This window comes from Bidens hawaiensis, unplaced genomic scaffold, assembly GCF_021521415.1.
Source record: "Bidens hawaiensis isolate Kalapana, Puna unplaced genomic scaffold, B.hawaiensis_p1.1 tig00014618_1, whole genome shotgun sequence".
In the NCBI taxonomy this organism is placed as follows: domain Eukaryota; kingdom Viridiplantae; phylum Streptophyta; class Magnoliopsida; order Asterales; family Asteraceae; genus Bidens; species Bidens hawaiensis.
In genome coordinates, this window is record NW_027492275.1 from 25501 (window position 1) to 37287 (window position 11787).

General features: G+C 35.4%; 1 protein-coding gene across 1 annotated transcript; it reads right to left on the bottom strand.

The window, feature by feature from the left end:
• Positions 1-3723: 3723 nt before the first annotated feature.
• LOC143547114 (protein NLP7-like) lies at positions 3724-5576 on the bottom strand. The gene is made up of 4 exons (XM_077038619.1): positions 5493-5576; positions 4935-5395; positions 4799-4849; positions 3724-4248 (listed from the first exon to the last, which is right to left on the bottom strand). Exons 1-4 carry the CDS (start codon positions 5569-5571, stop codon positions 3724-3726), a joined length of 1116 nt encoding a protein of 371 aa, XP_076894734.1. The 5' UTR covers positions 5572-5576.
• Positions 5577-11787: the final 6211 nt, after the last annotated feature.

Sequence of the window (11787 nt, forward strand, 5' to 3'; positions counted from 1 at the left end):
TGACTAGTATGTTTGTTTTATTAGTTTCAACCTGTTTTATTATGCAGAGGGTGGGCCTGACTATTTATCATTTACAAGGAACCTGGCCTTACAAGGTAAACCTAAGCGGCTGCATGTATGTTTGTTTCTTTGGATCTGCTGACTAGATACTTCTTTATCATACAGACTATATCTGGTGACTTGGACACTGCCAAAATCGAAATTCAAAGGGCATTAGAGATGGCTTCCGAAGCACATGGCATAACTCTTGCTCAAGTCTGGATCCCCAACACTTGTCATCAAACGTTTCTGGTGAAACTGTCTCGGTATCCTGTTGATTCAGACGGCGGCACTCCTCTTACGGATTTTTATAACAACTTTGATGTGATCTCCGGGGAGGGGCTCGCTTGGAAGACACTTCAAACTCATCAACCGCACCTCTGCAGAAACATCTGTAAGCTTGGTGGCAATAGGACCGGGGTTTTGGCACTACTCAAATCCACATGTGCTTCCTTTGTCATATGCTTGAGGAGCGCTCACACTGGCGATCTTGACTACGCATTCGAGTTCTTTTGGCCCCCCGATCGTAACCACTCTATCTTGCTTGAGGCTCTCCTTCTCACACTAAGCAAGTATTTACCAAGTTTCAAGTCCGCTTCTGGCGAACAGATTGGTGATCAAGAATTATCTCTTGTAGATGTTGAGAATTGCTCTTCTCTCGAGACTCCCCCTGGAAACAGATCATCCGTGTCTGTGAAGAAGAGAAAGTATATTGAGGGTCAAACTGATCCCTTGACCAATCAAGAGGCTGAGGATGCTGATAATGATCTGGCCATATTAGCAGCTTACAGGAACAAAAAGGTGCTCTTCTACCTCCCAACCGAATCCACATTAGAAAATGTTATGGACAAACTTAAAATAGAATTTAAGTTGGATCCTTCCCAGACATACAAGCTCGAGTACCAGGTTTCCCCTGGCCAATGGTCCACTCTCACATGCTTAGACAGTTGTCGGAACACGGATCCCGTTGAACTTCGTGTGCTGGCCAACCGTAAAGAAAAAAACGTGAGGTGGATAACTAAATCCTGTTAATTTTCGTTGTGTTTGGTATTAGTTTATGGTCTCTTAAAGAAAAAAAAACTCTTTTTAACTTGTCTGTATGTATATCATTTTTCTAAGACGAATGGTTTTATGGTGGCAAAACTTACCGTTTAGGTATTTTTGTAAAAAAAATTGTTGCTGATGATACATGATGAAAGAGAATAATCTAATACTTCGCAAACCACAAAGTTTGTTTCAAGAACAATAAAAATATCATATATTGAAAAACATACTTACTTTTCAAATGCAGAACTTTAAAATAAATAGGAAAAAAAATAGAATTCAAACCATAAACCAATAAATTAACTGCTCAAATAGATGTGATCGTCATCTTCTGCTAAGGTTAGAATGTACAGTTGATTTGATTTGAAGCACAAACGGTTTTGCGTGTCTTCTTTTAAACGCGCTGCTAGGACTCGACCCAGCACCCGGTTACTTCATATTCTATACCCGACAGCTGGCCCTATTTAAAAGTAACCGAGTTTCATAGGTTCTGGTCTTGTGGGCCTCGCTGGTTTTACGCGTTTTATGCTCACCCCCATTCTTTAAAATAACCGCAACACCAATACACACCAAAACAACATTTTTAAAACCCAACTACTATTAATGTCATCACATGTGTGTATTTTTGTTAATTGAAATTGGCCTAACTTTTAACACATTTTGGACTAACACCATTTAACCTTTTCCTAAACTAAACGTGAGGCCACTTTGATTACATGTACGCTTGTGTTACAACCAGAAGATGAAAATGATGGTCTTCATTGTTATGTTTGGGAGAAGAAGCACCCCCCCCCCCCCCCCCCGGAATGGGATGTCCCAAATTAAAACCAATGTGTCTACTTCCTCATACATCAGTCGCTCTCCTCCTCCACCTTATTAAAATGTTAATTTGTTATTGTGGTAAACCTGCGATTCTAAGAATATCATGGGCTTGCATAAATCTCGAGCACAGGTGTTCATGATTATCCAGATAAGGTAAGCGATTTTTCTGTTTGTGAGTTTCTTCTTCTTCTCGACCTAATTCATAACTTCAATGTTGCAACATGGATTAAGTTGACACTTTCAACTTCATACATGCCTTCAAATTCGTCATCATTATCAAACCCACATCTGGCAACTTAAATATTAAAGCTTTTTGCATTGAATGCTAGTTAATCAATCTTATCGATTCACGTATCCGATGTATTTGCAAACCGCCGGAGCAAAGGCATTCTTTAGTTTTAGTTATGGCTTAATGCATAAAAACATAAAAAAGGCGGTCCTCATGTCATGTTGAATAATGGTGTAACGCAACCAGTCAAATTAAGAGATTTAGAAAATAATGCCCAGTCCTACTCGTCCCGTTGAAAAGCATTGTCCATATTAACCCAATTTCAAAGCATTGAGCGAGGAATGCTGGCCCGGCTACCTTTCTAACAAAGGATCGAGTTGCTTACTTTAAATGGAAAGTGGACAAGGGAACTCGTCAAAAGGCAATTACATAAGATTTTGATGTATTTATATCCATCATACTATACTATGATATCCATTCAATATTACCACTACATGTATCCTAATTTGTAAGTTATCACCACCACCATCAATATATCATCTCAACTAAAAGCATGAGAAAGACCAAACCTAAACTTTCTTCACTATCAAACAGCTCAGCAATTTTATCAAAATATCAAGCCTCTAATGGAGTGATACAACTGTGCATATAACCACAACACGAACAACCAAACACACAGAGTTATAAAGAACAAAAATAGCATCAAAAAGAGAATCCAATCCCTTCAAAGTACCTGCAAAACAGCTTCATGTAGGATTCACAATCTTAAAAACATAAACAATATATAAAATTAAAAGTTTTTTTTTTCTTCAACCTGATGAAAACCTACTACTTCTCCACTGCATACATATACAATTTAATGTGAACGATGTTTTCTGATGCCCGATATGATGAAATGCAATTCTTCAAACACGTGTCATCCGTTAGACTATACCACTCCCCGGGAAGAACTTGGTAATCAATCATGTAGGTCCCGGTTGAACTCAAATCAAACTCCTTGTAAATTCTCTCCATGAAACTTTGAAATGTTGGTGAGCTTGGCATGAAGAATACTCTGTAATCAACTTTATAGATTGCTAATATCACCAGATCATCATCATTGTCATTTTCACCTTCAAAATTTGTTTGAATCAACTCCCTTGTCTTAGACGATTTCGTTTTTGATAATTTATTACCCGGGAAAATCTTGACTTGAGTACCTCCGCTCTTGCTACTCCTCCCCCTACCGCTCCGGCTCCCGCTCGAAATAGAATTCATAACATCCGCAACGAGTAACTCATGACCAAGTTGTACCCCGGAATCATGCTTGAAACTTGGCAAATGCTCCTTTAATGTCAATAACAGTTTCTCAATCAAGGCAAAATGGTTATTTGTTTGGGGCCAAAAGAACTCGAACACATAGTCAAGCTCCGGCGTATGAGGGCTCCTCAAGCAAATCACAAAAGAAGTGCATTTGGCATTGGCAGAGAGTAGCGCCAATAACCCCCTATTATCCTTCAACTTATAGATGTTTTTGCACAGATGTGGTTGACGAGTTTCAAGTGTCCTTCCAGCGAGCCCCTCCCCCTTTCAAGTGTGGTTGACGAGTTTCAAGTGTCCTTCCAGCGAGTTTCAAGTTGTACCCCGGAATCATGCTTGAAACTTGGCAAATGCTCCTTTAATGTCAATAACAGTTTCTCAATCAAGGCAAAATGGTTATTTGTTTGGGGCCAAAAGAACTCGAACACATAGTCAAGCTCCGGCGTATGAGAGCTCCTCAAGCAAATCACAAAAGAAGTGCATTTGGCATTGGCAGAGAGTAGCGCCAATAACCCCCTATTATCCTTCAACTTATAGATGTTTTTGCACAGATGTGGTTGACGAGTTTCAAGTGTCCTTCCAGCGAGCCCCTCCCCCTTTCCCAAACGAAGGATAGCGAGACCATTATAGAAATTCTCTAGAGAAGACATATCATTAGGTAACTTAGCATGATGTGTTTTCAATTTGCGTAAAAGCACCCGATCACAAGTCCCGTGAGTAATCCAAACTTGACCAAGAGTTATGTCATGTGAATGTATGGCCTCGTGTAGTGCCTTTTCAGTTTCGCTACCTGCAAGTTTCAAATCACCTATATCCTGTTCAAAGAAAAAAAGAAAGTATGGTAAGTAATCAAACACAGAATCAATCAAACCATAGTTACATAAATCGCAGGCAGACCCGCGAATTCCATATTGGTACGTTGTGTACCCAATCGGAATTCGCAGGCGTTCCGGTCGCCGGAGAATTCGCGACTTCAAGTTCCGGTACGTTTCGAACCCTAAAAACCTAAATCGCGATTCAATAGATTAGGTCCGTCGCTCTTATTGGTTATGAATTCACGAGAAATCGCTATTGGATTTGGGACGGTGGTGTATTTTTGGGCGGGATTTGTAGAACGACGATCAGACTACACAGTCTAAGCCCAATCAGTCTAATAACTCTTCGATTTCCACCAATTACAGATTTATTTGGGCGGGATTTCTGTCATTATTACATAAGATGTATAAATCCCACCAATTTCATCTCTAATTTCACACTAAAAAACAATCAGTTCTATAATCTATATTCTATACTTCCATTATACATAAATCTATAATTCTCATTATGTGACTATGAATCAAACAAACATAAACATTACTTATTTACCAAGTATGGCAGTATGAATGCTTTTGAACGAGAAATTTTCAAACCCGCCATCTGCAAAACAAGCAAACAGAGTCAACCACCATTTATCAATATATTGAAATAATAATAATAATAATAAAATGTCCTCTTAGCATACCAGTAGTGCTTGTTTCAATCCGTTGAATATTGCAAGAAGATGTGCCGGAAGCCTCGCAGAAACTTCAATAACACCAAGACAAGAAGTCTCATCATCAAAGACAGGCAGCATCACAAAACAAGTTAATTCACATTCCAAAGCGAGATCCACCAATGGAGTCCCGCGGTGAACCCTAAGATCCATAACTACCTCTGGAAAACCGGTGAGGAATGCGGTGGATGGGGGAGCACCGGTTATGGTCATAGGGTCGTCTACATGAATATTAATATTATAGGAATAACAGGAACACCGAGACCTGTATTTGAAGAGTAAAGGGTTCAGAAGCGGAAAAGAGAAAGGGTTACCGCCACATACTAGTACCGCCTTGCGGAAGGCGGGTCGCCAAAACTGAACGATAATCCTCTTTGAGGGGAAGGATGTTACACAACGAAAGGCAGACATGATCTTCTCGTTAACCACATCTATAGTATATATAGGTTTAACAATAATCATCAGAAACATAAACAACAACAACAATTAATCAATGATAAATATGTAAAACATAATAATATTACGGACCGGAAGCATCAGGTGGTGTAGTAGGCGTCCAAACGGTCTTTCTCCCCGGATTAATTTCGGGCCAGCGATTATCCCCCATATGTCCGATTGATTGATTGAAACCCAAACAGACTTTTGTAATTGTAAATATGATGATGCTAGTTGGAAACCCTAACGTCGCCTTCAGTAACGCCGTCCCTATCTTCCAATTTGAGAAAGAATAAATAAATAAATAAACAATTTAGACCGATTTATATTCTAGCTAATTTATTTTATATTTGTTATTATAACACTATTATTTATATAAATGTACGTTTGGGATTGAGTTTGAAAAATGCTTATTAGCTTATTAGTGTTTTCAAAAAGCTAATAAATTAAAATGTGTTTGACAATCATAAAACTCTTTTTTACTTTGGCTTTTTGAGATGATTAAAAAGCAGTTTTCCAAAAGCCCAAATCCTAGCTTTTTGAAAAAGTCAATAAGGCAATAAGTATTTTTTGAACTCAATCCCAAACATTTCCTAAGTATTAAAAACTTTCTGAAAACAACCAAGAGAGTTCGAATAAACGCCTATTAACTTAACGAAGAGAAAAGGACTAGCTTGAAAAAACTATAGGGATGTTTTAAATGTCCGTGGCTCGCTGCTTGCGGCTTGTTTGAAGCTCGCTTGATTAAAGCCGATTCGGAAAATAGCTCATATATATGTAAACGAGCCTCACAATGCCGACTCGGTTTACAACCATAAACCTTTTTTTAGTCGAGCTTAATAATCCCTTAATTTAAAAGTGCATTATATATATATATATATATTTATATATTCTAATAAACATTTTGTATAGTTAAAAACAACATAAGATTTTTTATTTTTTAAAACATCATGTACACGTTACTAATATTGCTTGTACTGATTTATTTCTTTTTCAAAGAAAAAAGGTCAGCTTAGGCTCCTTCCCTTCCACCGCATAGCTGCGGTGACAGGTACTACGAGCCCTCTGTCCCACGCGGCTCGCGTGGTTCACCGGTTCCACCGAAAACTCTCATTGGTTGAAGCGGAGCATAGTGCGCTTTAGGCATAGAGCGAGAAAGGTCTCTTCTTTCGTTTCAGTTTTTTCACTGATCTGAAACTTAGCACTTGGTTTCTTATTGATTCCAGTCATTCAATTTAATTGCGAGGAAGCTGTTTATAATTGTTTTTTTATTGTAGTTATTAACTTTTTAAAACACCTTTTTATAAATAATTTGAAGAAAACGAGATGAAAAAAATTAAAAATTTTCAATTCAGTTTTTTTTTTAAATTCTACTATTATAATAAACAAAAACATTGTTATGCCACATGACACCTAATTGTCGTATTATTTTGCCAAGTGGCATCATAATTATAAGTTGGTTGTGGCTCAATGGTAGAGCACTAACTTTATAAGTGAGAGGTAGGGGGATCAAACCTCACTACCACCAACTTATATAGGAGATATGAGGGATGATCATGGCTTGCCATGGTTCGAGTCATGATCTCACCCGATTTTACTAGCTCCTCGTTGTCGTGCCGTTTGGCGGGCGTGGGGGTCGGGTTTTATCCGGTGAATCCCTAAACAGGTGGACCGCTAGGGGCTCCGTCCGGACTAGTGGCCGGCTCGGGCTACCTTTAGCCAATGGGGGCCGCGTACGGAGTACCCGGTGTTACTTAGTTGGCTGTTCAAAAAAAATCTAATTAAAACAAATTATACATATATTTTAAACATGCTATATTAATAACTAGTTTTTATCCCCCGTATTACAGGGGTTGTTTTATATTGTTTGTTCTAATATTTATTTTTGAATTTATATTTTTTTATTGTATGAAAGTTAATAATATACTTATTGTTTGATGATAAATTGTTTCACAAATAAATAAGATGTTATAACCCGGTTTAAAAGCTATATGATTTTGATGAGACCCAAGACCCGTTTATTTTTTTTACAATAAAATTGGTTTTTTAATTATAAATAATATTTATATAAGTTAATAATATACTTATGGTTTGATGAGACCCAAGACCCGTTTCTTTTTTTACTATAAAATTGGTTTTTTAATTTAAATAATATATATATATATGTAAATATATATATCTTCTTTAATATATCGTATTTTATAGGATTTTTATATCATTAATTTGGTGAGAATAATTTTTAATTTAATGAGATGTTATAACCCGTTTAGGGAATAGTTGTTTTATATTGTTTGTTCTAATATTTATTTTTGAATTTATATTTTTTTATTGTATGAAAGTTAATAATATACTTATGTTGTGATGATAAATTGTTTCACAAATAAATAAGATGCTATAACCCGGTTTAAAAGCTATATGATTTTGATGAGACCCAAGACCCGTTTATTTTTTTTACTATAAAATTGATTTTTTAATTATAAATAATATTTATGAAAGTTAATAATATACTTATGGTTTGATGAGACCCAAGACCCATTTTTTTACTATCAAATTGGTTTTTTAATTTAAATAATATATATATCTTTTTAAAAATAAATAAGATATTTATTTTTATTATATCGTATTTTATAGGATTTTTATATCAATAATTTGGTGAGAATAATTAATAATTTAATGAGATGTTATAACCCGTTTAGGGAATATCTGGGTTTGGTAAGACTCATACTAATGAATTCGGGTCAAATGCAAGAGAGGTCTTCATTTAAAAATCAAGCAAATCTGATGACTCCAAAAAAAGGGGGTACGACCACATCGTGACACGTAGGATTTTTATGTCTTCGTTTATATATATTATAGATTTATCTATAATTTTATAACAATAAATAAAGTAAAGAAGTTATAACTATCTAAATAAATCAATTAATAAATATTATAAACATTTCATATTAATGATTATCTATAATTTTATAGTAGTAAATAAAGTAAAACAATATTAGAAATAAAATAACGTATGTAGAACTTTTGAACTTTATTTTAGTGTGTGTGAATTTGCGTTGTATGTTTTTAGTTTATTAATGCCACAATTCTTCTTTCCTCGATTATTTTTTACTATTAATTCTATATATAAACTTTTTTATATGTATTGATAACTTTTGCTAAATTGACATAATTCAACACTCAAAGAGAATATTAGATTGATGATGGTGCATATCAGTACTCTTTCTTTCAGATCTAATAATTATTTGAAATTTTTTTATTATATGTTAACTGATAGTGAAATTCGTTGTCACAAACTTGCATCAACTAGAGTTTCGGTCAAAACTGATATAGAAAATGAGTTGTTTTGATCATTAAAATACACTGATCTTATGGTGAGTTTTGTATTCTTGATGGTATCCATTTATATTCAGGAAGTAAAATTCATATATTTTCGGAATAGTATCCTGGTGGTGATGACATTGTCTTGTTTGTTATAGACACAACACTCATTTAAAAGAAAATAAAAATCTTACAAGTTAAGGCCATAAAGTATGATTAACTAATATAAATGATAGAAAAATGGTTATAATTATGGTGTTGCAAATTGATTTTATGCAAAATCATTATAAGGAGTAAGATTATGAGTATGGTGTTTGAAATACTAATCTGTTTTTTTAAGCTGGTTGTTTAATATTATGATTTGTTTGTGTTCTATATTCTATAAAAGAATCTCAAATTGTTTGATATATGAGAGGAATGATGGTTTGGTTTTCAGTGAGATACTTATTTATTGTGAATAAAATCTCTAAAACAGTTTTTTTACATCGATTTACGTAATGAGTCACAACAAGTTTCATTTGAAACAGACTCACTTTTAGTATGACTTGGAACATTTCGGGCAAGTTTAACTTGTAATTGACCCTTTAAGTAAATGGGTCAAATTTACTGCTTGTGTTCTCTTATAACTGGCAAAAAGAACGGGTCGTATTAGTCGGCGCAACGCACAAGAACCGGTTATGTCGGTACAAGTTAGGGTCAGAACTGGTTATTTTAAGAAAAATATTACTTTTGGTTCCGAACGTGTTTTCTTTACACTTTTTTTACATTTACACACAAATATAAAACTCACTATAACTGTTTAGTTTCTTGTATGTGGTTAGAATTGAGTAAAATGTGTTAATAAGACGACATGTTTGAAACCGAAAAAAATTGTGATAAAATGCCTATACCTTTATTAGTGTTGCACTTTATTTGCCGATATTACCAAATATACAGTTGCACTTGCTTATAATTTTATAACCTAAGACATGAATTAGAAAAAAAGACATGAAGTAAGCCACACAAGATTATTTTTTGTTGGTTATGGATGATTAATAATTTAATATCATTAATTCCTCAATTTGAATCACTTGGTAATTTTTTTTACCGATAGAAACTCTTGCAACTCTTAGTTCATTAGCAATATATGTTGAAACTAACACAACATAATTAGAAGCAATTTTTTTACATTTTTTTAGCTCTTGTGATTTTCCAAGAGTACGTTTTGATGTGTTTTTTGTACATGATTATTGCAACTTTAAGAACCAAAATCATATAATAAAATAATGAATGAGATTTAATTTTTCAAACCCGTGTAATACATGAGTTTATAACCTACTAAATAAATACAAACAATACTATGAAAGAAAGAAATGAATACTTGAAAAAAGGCCTAGACACGAAATAAATGAACAACTTTTTGTCAGGGTCACTTATTTTGCCTAAATGAGTCCGGTCGGATCGATCATTCGATCATATATAATTCTAAATTTCTAATCATAAATGATAATTAGTATATATAACCAAACAAAAAGTAAAAACTTACCTCCTTGTTTTTTTACTCATTATATATATATATAAAGCATCTTTGGTTTGTGAGTGTAAGACAACTGTAGCTAAATGCACATCAAGTAAAGCAGAACGTACAATCTCTGAATGCATATTTTGTAATCCGTTAAACTGTTCATAGTCTGTCCTAGGGGTGTTCATGGTTTGGTTTAAAATCGTGAAACCGTCTAAATCGGTCATCAGTTTGGTTTCATGGTCGGTTTTTTTTCTTAGCTTCCGGTCGGTCGGTTTAAAAATTTTCAAACCGTAGTGAACGGTTTGGTTTAAGGTTTACACCAAAAACTGGCCGTATAAAACCGGACCGAACCGTTGGACTCAATTATTTGTTTTTAAGATAGATTTTACTAGTATTGTATATAACACTTAAAATAAAATTGATTAAGACTAATTTATCTTCAAGTAAACTGGTTAAGTTAAGTGGCTATCCAATTTATTATATGAACCCAATAACCCTTCAAGGTTAATTGGTGAAATCCATTTTAAAGTTACTGAAACCATGAAATAGGTTTTGAATATGCTTGAAATTGGTTTATGTGTTGGTTGTTTTTTTTGAGCTTAAGCATTTTATCTTCCTGTCAAACTGTTAAGTTACATGAATTCTTAGCATACTGTTTTCTATTAGCTCGTGTTCTTTTTTGGATAAGTTACATTGTTTGCTTTTATATATTTAAGTCTAAACCGTGAAACCAAACCGAACCAAACTGTCAGTAACGGTTTGGTTTGGTTTTAAATTTTAACGGTTCGGTTTCGGTTAAAAACCGTTAGTAACGGTTTGGTTACGGTTTGATCTAAAAACCGGCCAAACCGGACCGTAAACACCCCTAGTCTGTCCATATGTGCCCCTACTCTCCTGCTCAGTGCTCACCTTTTGTTCTTTCACACTACATATATGGAGAGAAAACAAGGTGGACACAGACTGTGTAACACCGTAAAAATTTTGAGTTCAAAGTATCAACTTTCCAAAGTCTAGGGTCTAAAATTGTCAAATTCTAAACTTGAGAGTGGAAAGTGAAAATATTTTTCTACCCATCGCGCTACGCGACAGGTCACCCTAAGACCCATCGCGTACCGTGATGGGCTGCCAACAAGGTTGTGACACGTGTGCCACGTGGCACACGGTGGCACTGTGTCTGCCACGTGTCACCACGTGGCAACATTGCTGCCACGTGTCGCCACGTGTCACAACGGCTGCCACGTGTCGACACGTGGCAAGCCTATAGGGGGTGACGAAGCAGACCTATATCGCGGTACGCGATAGGTCTGCCAGGGACCCATCGCGTACCGCGATGGAGTCCAATTTCAAGTCTATAAATAGCAAGGTCGGGATCTCACATTTTCACACCAAAATTCAGTACTCCTCTCTCTCTCTCTAACATCTCACTACATTCCGACACTCGTATACTCGATTTGCCTCGAAAAACGTACCTCGTTTCCTCGTAAAACGTGTCCCGAAACCCTCGAATGTGTATCAAAGTTTCCTTGAAAATCTACACCACTTCCCACCCTCACTCAAACAAGACGG

Bases quoted from the DNA above. Each gene is read 5' to 3' on its own strand.
- LOC143547114 (XM_077038619.1), bottom strand. From the start codon at position 5,571: ATGGGGGATAATCGCTGGCCCGAAATTAATCCGGGGAGAAAGACCGTT. The intron at 5,396-5,492 runs GTCCGTAATATT...TATATACTATAG, and splicing joins TACACCACCTGATGCTTCCG to ATGTGGTTAACGAGAAGATC. The intron at 4,850-4,934 runs GTATGCTAAGAG...CTTGTTTTGCAG, and splicing joins GATTGAAACAAGCACTACTG to ATGGCGGGTTTGAAAATTTC.